The 15,000-nt window shown below is 43.7% G+C and overlaps 1 protein-coding gene across 1 annotated transcript in view; it reads left to right on the top strand.

Moving 5' to 3' along the window:
- Nucleotides 1–15,000, top strand: part of shank2a (SH3 and multiple ankyrin repeat domains 2a) — a gene marked incomplete at its 5' end in the record, with an annotated part of 314,465 nt that overhangs the window by 184,488 nt on the left and 114,977 nt on the right. Inside the window, 1 exon segment of the mRNA XM_080730420.1 lies at nucleotides 3,486–3,568. Coding sequence (XP_080586546.1) covers nucleotides 3,486–3,568 — 83 coding nt within the window.

Here is a 15,000-nt window from a genome sequence, read left to right as displayed (position 1 = left end):
TCGCCTATGAGAGATACCCTGGCATTCCTTGGCCCCTAGAGGGCGCTGGCACAGAATGAGTTAATCGCGCGATTAATCGCAAATAAGTCATCAGCTTTTATCAGTTCACAATGTAACTTAGAGGGATACCTTTCAAGTATTTCGTGGCCCTTATGGGTATAAGGATCTGCTAAATTTACTTAATCTGATTACTGTTGTGTCCACCTTTATGCTTATAAAGTATATTTTATATCAACAGGGATGGCATGTAGCCAAAATAGCCAATATTGTAGCCAATGTTTGACCATTTTAGGTTTATTCAGTGATAATGAAAGTGGCCGGGGGTCATCTTGTCCCTTAAAGGCCTTACAGCGTGGAAATGTTTAGTTTTTTGTAGATTTTTTTACACCATTATAATGTTCTCGTTTTGATCATTAGACCCAATCACTGAATATCGGTAGGCCTACGTCTCCAGCTTCAGGATATGTATGATACTGATTTACTACCAGACTGTGGCATTTTATGAGTTCAGTAGTTTACAATCTAGGCATTTAGCAGACGTTCTTAATTCAGAGCGACTGTGGTTCTATTTTCAAATAGCCAAGGTATAAAATATAGGGCTGAAGTGCATCAATGTATGTTTTATAATATAATCATGTATACCTGCAAAGTTACTAGTAACTAAAGTTTTCAAATAATTGTAGTGGAGTAAAAGTACAATATTTGGATCCTATATTATGTAGTGGAGTAGAAGTAAAAGTATTGGAAATTGGAAATACTCAAGTAAAGTACAAATACCTCAAAATTGTACTTGTAAGTAGAGGGGCGTCACACCAAATTCTGGGATTCATAGCGGGCCCACCATGAATGTTAACTATTGAAAAACAGCATGTATACAATATATACAAGATTGCAGATCTGCTATTTTTGAAAAATCGAGAAAATGTGTGCAAGAAACCTACGTTTCCATGTCGTTCTCAAACTTTTTCATGTCAAGGACCCCCAAAATGATATGTATTTGGCCACAGACCCCCATCTCAAAATATTTAGTTCCAGGGACCACCCCCCAGAAGCAAAATTTGAGTTACAAATGTTCGCTTAAAAAAATACTTATATTCAAAGATTTGCACACTTTTTCCACGATTTTTCAAAAATAGCAGATCTACAAGCTCGCAGGCAGCCGCCGCGCTGTGAGATCTGCTATTTTTCAAGAATAAAGTGGTGATGACGTCAAACTCGTCCCAAAACTCGTTTCCCACAGTCCTGTTGGGTCTGTGGCCTTAAGCTAGATGCAGAATAGACCGAAATCTAATCTTTGCTTTTGGGGGTCCCTGGAACAAAATATTTTGCTTCTGTTTCTCAAACTTTGTCATGTCAAGGACCCCCGGCCAGCATGATATGTATTTAGCCACGGAGCCCCATCTCAAAATATTTTGTTCCAGGGACCCCCAGAAGCAAAGATTAGATTTCGGTCTATTCTGCATCTAGCTTAAGGCCACAGACCCTTTGGGAAACGAGTTTGGGTCGAGTTTGTTTTAGGTCGAGTTTTCCTGTTACTGTCACACAGTGGCATCAGTTCAGAAAAAGCTAAGGTATGGCAACATGACTGGTGTTGCACGCGTGCAAGACACCAGTCATGTTGCCATACCTTAGCATAGCAACAGGCACGATACATTTTTTTAAGAAGTAGGTACATTCTATTTTTCCCCCCGTTCCTAGGGTTTCTTGGTCTGGATATGGCAGCCTGGAACGGTTGTTCAAGTGCAGCTTAACTTGGCCTGTTAGTAAACGTGCCACAATTAACAATAATGCATTGCACCTGTGCAGCTGACCTGCGGAACCTGGGAATATACCATTCTGTCAAGATGGGGAGAATATAATTACAATATCTTGTTAAAGTGACCATTTTGTTACATTTTGCATTTGGAGTTATTTTACTGTAATTTAACAACATAATAGCCAGCACAGATAGACAAAGAGACATTTCATGGATTTATATTTAAAAGTAACTTTTATTTTCCCCCCTGGACCCAGGGTATGGCAGCTGCATACCCCTGCCATACCCAATTGACGCCCCTGCCTCCACGGGGAGTCAGTCGGGGATCATTTGCTGTCTCCACACTGTGTAGAAACAAACTACTGACTGAGTGACGACAGATATAGATACAGACAGGAGGGATATACTGACGGAGAGAGAGGTTGACAGGAGTGTGCGACTGTGCGTGCCTGTGTGTGTGCGTGCGCGTGTGCGTGCGAGAGAGAGAGAGAGAGAGAGAGAGAGAGAGAGAGAGAGAGAGAGAGAGAGGTGGAGAGGAGAGGAGTGAAGAGAAGGATCTTTGGATTTTTTCCCCTGTCTCTCTCATTTCTATCTGGATCTTTTTGGATGTTTTTATTATAATCTATTATTATCAGACTTTATGTTGTCTTCTTCTTCATCGTCGTCTCCTCCTTGTCGTCGCTTCCAGCGGGGCCGCCGCCGCCTCCTCCCCGCCTGATCCGCTGCCACAGCCCGGCCAAACAGCCGCTGCTCGCACCGCTGCTGGGGAGCGCGGAGGCATCGCCGGTTCTTCTGTGTGGACTATAATAATAATACTGCTACGATAGCGCTGGTTTCTTCTTCTTCTCAAGAAGACGTGTTGCGAATATAACGGTGGCAGTTACAGACCTGGCTGCATGGAAAAGGGTCCATTTGGTTTGGAAGCCGCGATATATATAGGCTTAGGAACCGTTAAAAATGAACCGCTCAGGTTTTTAAGAGGAATATCGCACCGTTAATCAAGAAGGAACCGTTAAACAATGAACAGTTAACGGAATCGAATCGGACCGTTCTAATCAAGAGGGATAACCGTTAAAAAAATGAACCGTTAAGGAATCGAATCGGACCGTTAATTAATGAACAGGGAATCGTTTAAATTAGTCGAATTGGGACGTTACAATCAAAAAGGGAGCCCACAATGAACAGTTGAAGGAACCGGATCGGACCGTTCTTAATCAAGAGGGAATAACCGTTTCTAACGTCCTATAAAAAGGGATCCCAGCCCTTAGTGGTTGTGGGAGGCTAGAGAGAGAGAGAGGGGGGGTGGCGGGGGGTGGGGGGTCGCTGCCCTCCTCTCCTCCGTGCCCGTCCTGGTGGTGGCACCGCCACCACCCTGGCACCCCGGTGGCACCACCCCCACTTCCCCGGGCACCACCACCGCGGAGGAGGAGCAGCAGCGTCGTCACCATCTGGGCCTGAGGATGAGCGTGCACACCTCGGGGGGCCACCGGGCGTCCGTGGCCGTGCTCCGCGTGGTGGGGGGCTGCGGGGGTTTGGGTGGAGGAGGTGCTGGAGGAGGTGTTGGTGGTGGAGGAACGGCGGCCGTTAGCGGAGCTTCTTCTTCTAACGGCTCAAACGGCGGCTCTCATCCCGACGGCCGCTCGTCGTCCTCCTCCGCCGCCGTGGTGCCGTCGCGGCTCCACCACCACCTGCTCCATCACCACCACCACCCTCATCATCTGCTCCACAGTGACGTGGTGGTGGAGGAGAAGAGCGTGGTGCTGCAGAAGAAGGACAACGAAGGGTTCGGCTTCGTGCTGCGAGGAGCCAAAGGTGAGGAGATCTGCAAGACCATGTCTGGTCTGTCTGTTTGTTTTGTTATAAGCCCTATTCACGGCCCGCCCACTCAGCATCCCCCCGGTGCTGAAGTCACGTTTTGAAGGGGTAAAACCCTGCCAAGCCCATAGAGTTAACACAGAAATAAATCGCAAATTTAATGCAATTTCCGAATAGTACAGTATAAAATACGGCTAGCATGATCAAGAACACAGCATAGTAAAAGGCACAAAGCGTTATAATTTACTTTACCGTTCGAAATAATGATTTGTTGGCTTTAAGTCCAGCAATTTCTGTTATAGTTTCCCCTTCTAAATTGACGTCAGCACCAGGAAGTTGCTGAGAAATTTGCTGAGTGGGCGGGCCGTGAATAGGGCTTATTTTAAGTGTTTGTCTGCTTAACTGTTTGTTTGTTAGTTACTTGCTCAAGCAGAACGAGCAAGTACTTTTTTCAGTTTGGTATGTATGTAGGGTAACCTCGCGTCACCAGGCTTTCTGCTGGGGGAAAGCCTGGTCTTCGTTTACTAAACGGGTCGTTTGATCCGGTCTAGACCGGATGGCATCCTACGTCATTTTGTAGTCAAAACGGACAACACTTTGGCCGGAAACACCAAACCGGAAACAGTTTCAACCCAGTTAGCTCATGTGCAAATAGTTAGCGCATGTGCAAGTAGAGGTTAAAACCTATGGTTAAAACTGTTTCCAGTTTGGTGTTTCCTGCCGAAGTGTTGTCCGTTTTGACTACAGAATCACGTAGGATGTCATCCGCTCCCGACCGGATCAAAAGACAGAAATTGGAAGCCAGCCCAGGCTAGTATGTACAGTGTATGTACTGTAGGTGACTGGGATTGTTGAAGACCGTAGCCCTGGAATGCCTGGTATTCTGGGAATGTATGTAGGCCTATGTATGTATGTGTAGTGATACGCGGAAGCGGGGATTGAACCCGGGACTCCCACTCGCCAGTCCAACGCACAACCAGTCGTGCTAATAGGGCTGAGCCCGATTAGCAGGGCTGTTGTCGCTGGTTCATGGCTGGTACTAACTGTGGGGGCTACATATGTATGCATGTACTGTATGCATAGGTGTGTATGTCGGTGCCTCATCATTAACAGCCAATGAGGGACCAGCATTCCTGGTGGTGATGTCAGCAGAGTTTGGTACAGAGCACAGGTGTCGGAAGTTAAACGTCCCATTCATTTTCACCAGAGGGTTTTTCATTATCAGCCACAAAGTCGTAGCAATTCAATGTACACTTACCACTGGGCTGGTGGTTGTAAAATGGTTCTATAAGCTCCTGTAGAACCCCCGAGTATGTATATGCAATCACTCTAGTTTTAGTAAAAACACGTTTTAATCAAGATCGCACGGAGAAGAACTGCATTACCCATATTGCTAAAAATGTAGATCCGGTGAAGTCGACGTCTGTGATTGATCTAGCTTCTTCTTCTTTCATGTATCTTGCGGTTACCGCGGAAGTAGCTTACTGCCCCCTGTCTTCCCGGCGGATTATTGCACTTCAGCAGAACTCCGTGAGCGAGTGTCTTTCTTTTACAAATATGATGCACTATGTTAACGATGATGATAAGAGTGTCCACAGAGATGAAAATCACTACATGTCAGGCCATATGCTGGCCTGGATAACTAAACTGAGCGTGATTTAAGGGATATATTTCAGGAAACTAGTTTCATTCGTAATGGGAGTGTAGTTTCCGCAATCTTTTAAATAATGATGTACACAGTCTTGTACCCTGCCCTTTTTTTCAGCTTTCTAATTAATCGTTGCATTAAAACAATATATATATATATTGTCATGATTCCTCTCCAGCCGAGGTGGCTTTGTCCGAGGCTTAAAAACGTTTAAATAAATACTTTATGAAATGTCTATGGAAGAAATGAATGCGGAAAACGCTTCCGACACGAGAGTGAGGACAGGGTGGGGCTTCAACTGCGATGCTCTATATCAGAGCACTCTTGGTAATGTCTTCATTGATTGTTTGTTTGATTGATCGATTGATTAATTGATTGTTTGATTGATTGATTGAAGACTTTATTAGAAGTTTGCATAGAAAAAAGGTACAGTTTCATGACGGTACAGTTCACTGGTACAAGGTCAACTAAAAGGAGATCCTAGGAAAGCACTTGGCTTATTTACGCAGGAAACCATTGAAGTATCTCACATAACATTGAATGACAGACGGATAGAACACAGTACAATGCAGTAGATATAGTAAAAAAAAAAGTAAATAAAAATAAAATAAACAGTGCAAAACAATAATACAGTAGGTAAATACAAAGAAGGGTCAGGGGAGGCTGGGCTAGGTTTGTTATTGCCAGTTGCGAACGGCTGCCGCCTGTAAGTGGTTTTTCAGGGCGATTTTAAAGGATGCTAGGGAACCACACTCCTTTAACACTTGGGGAGCCAAACGCGTTCAGGGACGAGTTATGGCCACTAGATGTCACCCTGCCACAGGAAGTTATATCGTCGAGGGACGAGTCAACAAATAGTTAACTTTTCGAGACCGCAGCTTCCCTTTGCATGCCCTGAATCCATTACGTCACCCAGCCAGGGCAGGAAGCCCCCTGTCTCTCCCCACACGGAAGGATTTTACATGGCTTTAGATTCTACTTTGAAACATAAGAACGGCTTTATCTGAGAATGAGGTAAAAACAGCCCCATGGAGGCAGAGAGCTGATTGTTTTCACGGCGACACTTTACCGCGAATTTACCGCGATTTTTTTACCGCGAGTTTCGCGAGCGTTTGTAAACAAATGGAGTACCTCCTCAATCTTCTCTGGACACGCACGTGCACACGCACGAAGCTTGCGGGGCTCATCAAAACATAACGTAAGTCAATGGTGGCACCAGCAACAGCTATAAATGTTATAAACCTTGGCCGCCCATGTGTTAAGGCCTTCGGTAAGGCGTTCCACATTTTGGTTGTATAGCAGAAGAACGAGTTTGACCCTTTGTTTGAGTTGACTTTGGGTATGGATGAAGGTGACAGGGATTTTTGAAGACCGTAGCCCTGAAACGCCTGGGAATCTGGGAATGTATGTAGGCCTATGTATGTACGTATGTATTTATGTAACCTCGCCTACCAGGTGTTCGTTCACAACAGGCCGTTTGGTTTCCGCCTAAAGCGCAGAAACCACTAGAAGAAGCGGCGTCGATTTGATTTGGTTCCCCCCGTTTGTTTCCCCAATCCCTATTGAAATGCTCCAGTAGTCTAGTATAGTGTAGTCTTGCCAGTCGCTAACAGTTGGAATAAAAGATGCATATACCAAACACATTTTTCAAAAGCAAAACTACTCCGCATCAAGGAGTTTATTAGGTAGGACCTAAAAGTATGTCCTTGAGCGCAGGGGAATAGTTTGGGTTAAAACTGAATCCGGTTTGATCTTTCCGGCCAAATTGTAGTCCTTTGAGTACTACAACATGACGTGTTGTGGTTTCCGCTCCAGACCGGTTACAACCCCGAAAAGTGAAGTGATCCCAGACTAGTATTTATGTACGTCGGTGTCTCATCATTAACAGCCAATGAGGGACCAGCATTCCTGGTGGTGATGTCAGCAGAGTTTGGTATATCAGAGGGCTCTTGGTAATGTCTTCATTGATTGATTGATTGATTGAAGACTTTATTGTCAGTTTGCATAGAAAAAGGTCCAGTTTCATGACGGTACAGTTCACTGGTACAAGGTCAACTAAAAGGAGATCCTAGGAAAGCACTTGGCTTATTTCCACATGAAACCATTGAAGTATCTCATATAACGTTGAGTGGGACTGAGTTACCAGGGCCCAAGGTGGAGGGGCCTGGAATGAAACCATTGAAGTGTCTCATATAACATTGAGTGGGACTGAGTTACTAGGGCCCAAGGTGGAGGGGCCTGGGATTATTTCATACTTTAGCTATTGAACAATAGCAGATATACAAGCTCACAGCTGGGAGATCTCCCTCGCGGAGCTGACATTTATTCAGACCCCAGAGCAGAGGTCTTCAACAGGGGTTCTGGGACCTCGCAGCACAAGGCGTTGTGAGCTTGTAGATCGGCTATTTCTGGCAAAGAGGTTTGGTGTAGAGGGAAAAGAGGAGTAGACGGTTTAGTGGTTCTCAAAGTGACTCTGTGGGTTTCTTTAGTGGGGTTTAAATGGGCCCATACAAGTCTGTAACTCTGACAGTGTAAACATGGAGCGTGTGTACACTGTCAGAGTTAAGGAGAGACCGTGAACTTTGAAGGATTGAGAAACACTGGTTTGGATGATTTTGTAGACCAAAAAAATTAAAGGTGTATTCAGTGATAATGAAAGTGGCCGGGGGTCATCTTGTCCCTTACTGGCCTTACAGCGTGGAAATATTTAGTTTTTTATAGATTTTTTACACCATTATAATGTTCTCGTTTTGATCATTAGACCCAATCACTGAATATCGGTAGGCCTACGTCTCCAGCTTCAGGATATGTATGATACTGATTAGGGATGGCCAACGGCTAACCGTTACCGTTAAACCGATAAGAAATTGGTTACCGGTAAGCACTAACGGTTAATTTTGACTGATAAAAAAGAAAAGAAAAAGGAAATCAACCCATGTGTCACACCAAAAGCCCCGTACACCAATATCTACGCAACATCAAGTCATCAACCATGCAACTATACGCGCTGTGGTCACACATTTCTGGACACCAATGCCTGTGTAACATCCATGCATTCACGCAACTGCGAGTCTGCGACGCTGCTTGATTTGGAGTCGTACACGCTGACTTGTTCATCAGGAAACAAATGCTCCGTCGTCGATTGGATTTTACAAAACAGACCCCCGTCACATTGAATCCCATTTAAGAAGAGCTTAAAACACAACTTTCTAATGTTACATGTTGATGACGTGAGGAACGCTAAAGTCGTCTTGGTTACAGAGTAGCTAGGATATGCGAAAATAACAAAGCTCAGAGTCGCAAATTCAATGATCGCTGCATCAGCACACACAAAACACGGGCGAGAGAGAAGAAAATTAATGAAATGGACATCACGTTTAGCCGATCCAACCATTCCAAAAGTCATACGATTGAAAGTTATTGCTCAACATGCGAGCATCTCGTTGCTGCTGTGTTGTTAGGCGACCGACAGGGAGTACACAGAATTTTAGAGAGGCATGGGCTGAAGGTCCTTTTGGTGGACAATTCTGTTGATAAAAGTTAAGTGCTCCAGCCCCCTTTGCTGTATGTGCGCACGTGCCTGGCGAGAGCACATCACATTACAGACTGATCATTTCAATACCACCGTTTCTTTGCAAAAACAAATTTCTTTTAGAAAACATTTGCATTCTTGTTTCTCCTAGTTTTATTGTTTTTAATGTGTAAATATGGCATTTTATTATGGGGAAAAACGTGTGTATTTCCCTTTTTTTAAATCGCTAAAATAGCGCATTTTTTAACACATTTCCTTAACGGTTAACGGTTAATTAACTGATAAGGCCTTTCGGTTATCGGTTAAGAAAAAATCTCCATTTGGCCATCCCTAATACTGATTTACTACGAGACTGTGGCATTTTATGAGTTCAGTAGTTTACAATCTAGGCATTTAGCAGACGTTCTTCATTCAGAGCGACTGTGGTTCTCGAAACTTGTATTTTGACCATCATAACTAAACATCATAACATAACTACGGCCATACTCTACCCTGATTGGTCGAGGACTGGCTGGCCACCTCTGAAAACTGAATCTAGCTATGCTCGTAACACGGGCCATGGTGGAAGTCCTTATATGGTCAGCACACATTCTAGTGAGGAGAATGAATGGCAATGTAACAATTATATTTTTATTTGAATGAAATACAATCACTGAATATACCTTTAAGGAAACACAGAAAACAGCCACATTTCCATCTATAAGGACAAACCTCATTGAACAAAAAGATGTTCATGGAACGATTAATGTTAACGTTTCTTCTTTTTTTAGAACAAACAAAATAGCAAAAAAAGCCTAAGACAAAAATAGTTTCTTAGTGGTTTTGGAGAGTGAACTGAAAAATGACCAGAACGGATTGTCCACACTGAAAGTACGGCTGTTCGATTTGGCCTAAAAAATAAAATCCTGATTTATTTCTCAGAAAAGTTGATTTTCGATTTAACATTTTTGGTTAAAAAGAACAAATTGTTTCAAAAATGTTGTTTTCATTAAAAAATACAAACAAATGTGATTTTTTTTTGTTCTATTGGGAATAAATTCCAAACCGTAGACAAAGACAGATCAATTTGGGGATAAATAAAGTGACAACTTTTGCATTATGTTGGACTTTTGACCCCGTGCAGGGCTTTAATGATCTAGATCCGTACCAGAATTACCCTAATTAACTTTTTCTCTGCCATTTTAAACATAGCTGTAGTAAGCAGCTGCCAAATTGTCCTTACCTTTTAACGTGGGCACGCGCACGCATCGTGCACAATCTGTGCGCGACTCATCTAGTAGACGTGTAGACTCGGTGACAAGCTTTCGAATACAAAAAACCCCATTGAAAAAGACATATCCGTTGCCACGCTGTATCTCTGCTTATCAGCCAGTGTTTACATGAAAAAGCATTGAAAAAAGCCAACTGTGCGCTATGGTAACACGTGGACACGTTCGCGCACAAAACGCACGATATGTGCAGGGATCATAATCCAGGCGTGTAGAGACTGGATCAAAGTTTCCAAACGCAAAAATCCGATTGAAAAACGAGCGTTCCATCGCCCAGTAGCTTCCACTTCTGTTACACAGTAAACCAATGGAGGCGGGACTATGGCCCAGGCTCAGACTGGATACGGAAAGCTGGATCCGGTCCAGACCGGAAATGACCGGATACAGTTAGGGGGGCGGGCCTAAAGAGCCAGAATCAGCGAAAATCTGCGCTAATACTTTTAATCCTTTCATAATGATTAAAGCTAATTAAACTTTGCGGGCTCTACGGGCATGGCAGCGCGGTACAGCGGGAAATCTACCGTCTCTACGGGGATCGCGAGGTATGAGTTAAAGTGAAAATGTTTTTTTAAATCTTCCAAACGATCCGATTTCGATTAAAAATCGATTAATCGCCCAGCCCTAACTGAAACAGACACAATATATGTTATTGGTACGACCATGAAGGGGCGCAGGTTGAATAGCGCTGGTATAGAATATATAGGCTATAGTGGGGGTTGGGACCCCCACTCTCTTTCAGCAAAGGGGTCCTTGGCCTGACAACGTTGAAGACCCCTGCCCTAGAGCCTAGATGCTGCGTTTGCCATGAGCCACTTTGGTCTTGTTTTTCTGTAAAGTTCCGTGTTATTGTAAACACGGCAGTCGTGGGTTGTAGTCTTTTGGGCTTGTTAAAGTGTAGTTCCTTATTTAGGCTTGCTTCCTGATGTTGTTTAAACCGGTGGCTCTCAATATTTTTAGGTCAAGGACCCCCCAGATTAATGTGTATTTGTCCACGGACCCCCATCTGACACCTATAGTGTAAAGTTAGCGGTGCTTTTTACTCGTGCTAGCAGAGCTTGCAAGTACTGCGTTCGGCTGCGTGCGTAGGTAGGCAGGTAGCCGTATGTGTTTATTTCTGGCAACTTCATCATTAACAGTTCTACTGCCATATTTATTATTTATTTATTTGTGCTGGTGCCAGCAAAAAGTATATATAGAAAATTATCTATGGATTATTTCCAAACCAAATCTTTTTCAATGGACACATAAATCTGTACTGTAGGCAAACTGACGGCAGGGGGCAGCCTTATGCAATGAAAGGATGTGAAATGGCCCTCCCCTCTTTCCGTCGTTCAGAGCGTAGAAATGCATAATCTAGATCAGGTCCACAGAGAACAGCCAAGGAAGGTTAGGCAGGAACAGACAACACCCGGAAGTTGGCACACCATGAGACGCCGCCATGACACTTTTGGGTGGCGGAAGTGACGAAGTGCTCATAGACGCTAATGTTATTTTGGGTGGCCACCGGTGGCCACCCGCCACCCATGGAGCCTAGATGACGTTGGTGACTGTTCTTGCTGAGACCTTCTTTGAGAACAGCCAGGAAGTGAATTGGACATCCATTGATGTTTACGTGTGGTGGAGATTTGAAAGCAGCGTTACGGGAGAGGTTTTTTACTGCACACACCCGCGCGACCCCTCATCAGCTTACAGAGCTCAAACAAGGTAAAAGAACGAGCGTTCGTATTGGCTTTGCGCCACGGTCAGAATTGGGATGAGCGTAAATGTTCGAAGCAGTAAAAGAGTTAACAGCCAATGAGGGACCAGCATTCCTTGTGGTGATGCCAGTGGTGAGGGCACCTCATGGCGCGCTCTGCTGGCGCACCAGTAGGCCATACATGGCCAGCGTTGGGCTTCTCTTTGATGCTGCTCTGCTATCCTTTAAGTTATGCACAAACCGCAGGGCCTCATTACTGTAAATATTGTATAAGGTTATCCTCATTACTGTAAATATTGTATAAGGTTATGCAGCCGCTGTACTGCTGGGTCACTGCTGGAGGCCTGTCAGCTCCTTTCAGAACCTCTCCCTCCGCTGTAGAGGAGGTTCCTCGCTAATGTCATCCACGATCGTGGATGATAAGAGTGATAGTAAGGGTATTTGACCAATCTGCCAAGTAAATCGTTACCAAGAAATGTCTTCACCAATGTGTTTCTAAAGGTGTGTGATAATATGTACTAAAAGGTTGAAATTCAACTCCTGGGGGAAACCTCATAAAGAAAAAACATTTGTGTTTGTGTCCCATTAACTCTGCTATACAGGAAAAAAATACAAAAAATAAATCTGCTGTAAGTAGCATGTGAGGGGTCAAACTAGGGGTTTTTCATGATGCTGAATCCATTGCAAGCATTTGTTTTGCACGAAAAATATTCTGTGGGCTACAAATGGCCCCCACAAAACGACTCAAACACAAATCAGTTTTTGTATGAGGTTTCCCCCGGGAGTTGAATTTCAACCTTTTAGTACATATTATTACACACCTTTAGAAACACATTGGTGAAGAAATTTCTTGGTAACGATTTACTTCGCAGATTGGTCAAATATCTTATAAAATCCCCTTACTAATAGCAGAGGGAGAGGTTTAGTCCAGGCATTTCCGGCAGTATTTTGATGGAATCGTGCACTTTATGAAAGAGACATGACATTTGGCACACAGTTAGAACAACATATGGAACATGTTTGGCTATAGGGGCATCGCAGATTTGTCTTCGGAAACTTGTGGGAGCTAGGGTTGCAACGGTATGAGATTTTTAACACCGAAAACCGTGTCCGTGTCAACACCGGTATTACCGGTAACACCGTTTCAACCACCGTTGTGTGTCTTGTCGTCTTGTGAGCACTCAGTAGCAGCCAATGCTACCTCAAGCTACAACAACAACAACAACCATCCGACCATATTAAAAATTCGGCTTTGTAAAAAAGCAACAACACTGTTAAGGCTCTCTTACATCTAACAACTTTGAAAAGATTTCTCAGTCGTAATAAAGTCGAGGCGCGCTCCCGTGATTCGGTCGTTATTCAATCATTAAATGTGAGGTCCGACTCGATAAAAAATTCAGCTTTGTAAAAAAGCAACAACACTGTTAGTGTTAAAACAGCCCCGCGTTTTCTTGTTTGGCTAATCGTTGTTTTTCTACCTACTGCGCGCTGTGACATTATAAAGCCACAACTAGTCTCCTGGAACGTGCCCTGCGACTGGGGACGAGACATCATGCAGACTGATGGGCTGTGCCTCGCCCTGTGGATGATCCGTTGATTCTGGATCTGTTCTCCACACTCCCACTCAAGGAACGGCTCCCGGCCTCCCGCGATTGAGAACCGAATCCCATCATTCATTTAAAAGAGCTGTTCAAAAGAGCGGAATCGTTGGCGAACGTCACATCTCTACTGCGCTCCTCGGGGCAGAGAAGAGCAGCGGCTGCGTTTTCTTTTTATTTAACGGTGTTATCGGTGTGCATGTAAAGTACTCAGTGTTGTGCTCGCTCACCGGTAACACCGGTAACACTGAGTACCGCTGCAACCCTAGTGGGAGCCAATCAAAGTTGGGCTCTCATAGACTTTACTAAAGAGTAAAATAATACAAAAAAATATATGCTTTAAGTAGCATGTGAGGGGTCAAACTAGGTGTTTTTCGGGATTCTGAATCCAATGTAAACATTTGTTTTGCAGGAAAAAACATTCTAAAACATGCTAACATGCTAACATGCTAAAAATGGTCCCCATAAAACTATGGTTTAGTGATGAGTCATCACTTTTCACAGTTTTGTGGCGGGCGTTTCTCGGAAAGGAATGTTTTTCGTGTGAAACAAATCCAGAAAAAACCCTAGTTTGACCCCTCACATGCTACATAAAGCATATTTATTTTTTGTATTATTTTACTGTATAGTAAAGTCTATGAGAGCCCAACTTTGATTGGCTCCCACAAGTTTCCCAAGACAAATCTGCGATGCCCCTATAGCCAAAAATGTTCCATATGGCATGTTCTAACTGTGTGCCAAATTTCACGCTTCTTTCATAAAGTGCACGATTGTTGCCTGAAACGCTCGGACTAGTTCTGAAAGGAGCTAGATGCCTGTGTGAAGCACAGATTGGATATTTTATGTGTTGTGTTGTAATCGTAGGATGACATCAGTGATGTTACTAGGTTTTCAATGTAATGGGTCCCGGGACCCACAGGTGGTCATTCAAATGGGTCCCAGAAAAGTTTTATGAGTCCTCAATACAATGTTTTCGAGGGCTGTGAGCTTGTAGATCGGCTATTTTCAAAATGTTTGCCTATTTCTTATATTTATTTTACAATTTGACTAATGTTTGAACTTATAACTATTAAAACTACTAAAACATGTGCCCCTAATGAATTCGGGCGTGCAAAATGGAGTCGGACGTCGGTGGAATCAAAACATTGACGTTTCTATCGCCTGTTTAAGACTTTCTACGTGGATTTTATTTGTGTTAACGTAGGGTAAAGTAGGATGCTTTCACCCATTAACAATGGTGGTGTCTGTGGAATTTTAAAATGTTTTTCTTTTACCGCGACGTGGTAAATATTTGAACATGGACTCCAATGGAGGCGCATCCCCGGGACCCTAGGACCATGACATGAATGAGTCCCTGGGCGACTTGAATGAGTTTTTGATGCGGGATGCGCACGTAATGACATCACTGGGATGAGGTCTCATATTTTAACAGAGCACATTGGATATGATTAGGGATGGAGCTTGTTAATCTCTATTGATAATGAGCACCTTATTGATCCTGTTTATTGAGCCGGGCTTTTATCCAACCCACTATTGAGTGTTTTATAATAGTGTGTGGAAAGATGTGAGACGACACATTCTGAACAAAACTGGTATCTTTTTTTATTGGCCAGTTGTTGTGACTGTGAGTTTGTGGCTGCCCACCATCTATGAAGATGACAATGACAAAAGTAAAAAAGAATACTGT

The sequence above is a fragment of the Nannobrachium achirus genome (assembly GCF_963921795.1).
Source record: "Nannobrachium achirus genome assembly, chromosome: 7".
In the NCBI taxonomy this organism is placed as follows: Eukaryota; Metazoa; Chordata; class Actinopteri; order Myctophiformes; family Myctophidae; genus Nannobrachium; species Nannobrachium achirus.
Note: the sequence above shows the minus strand (reverse complement) of the source record. Positions and strands in the feature narration are given on the sequence as shown.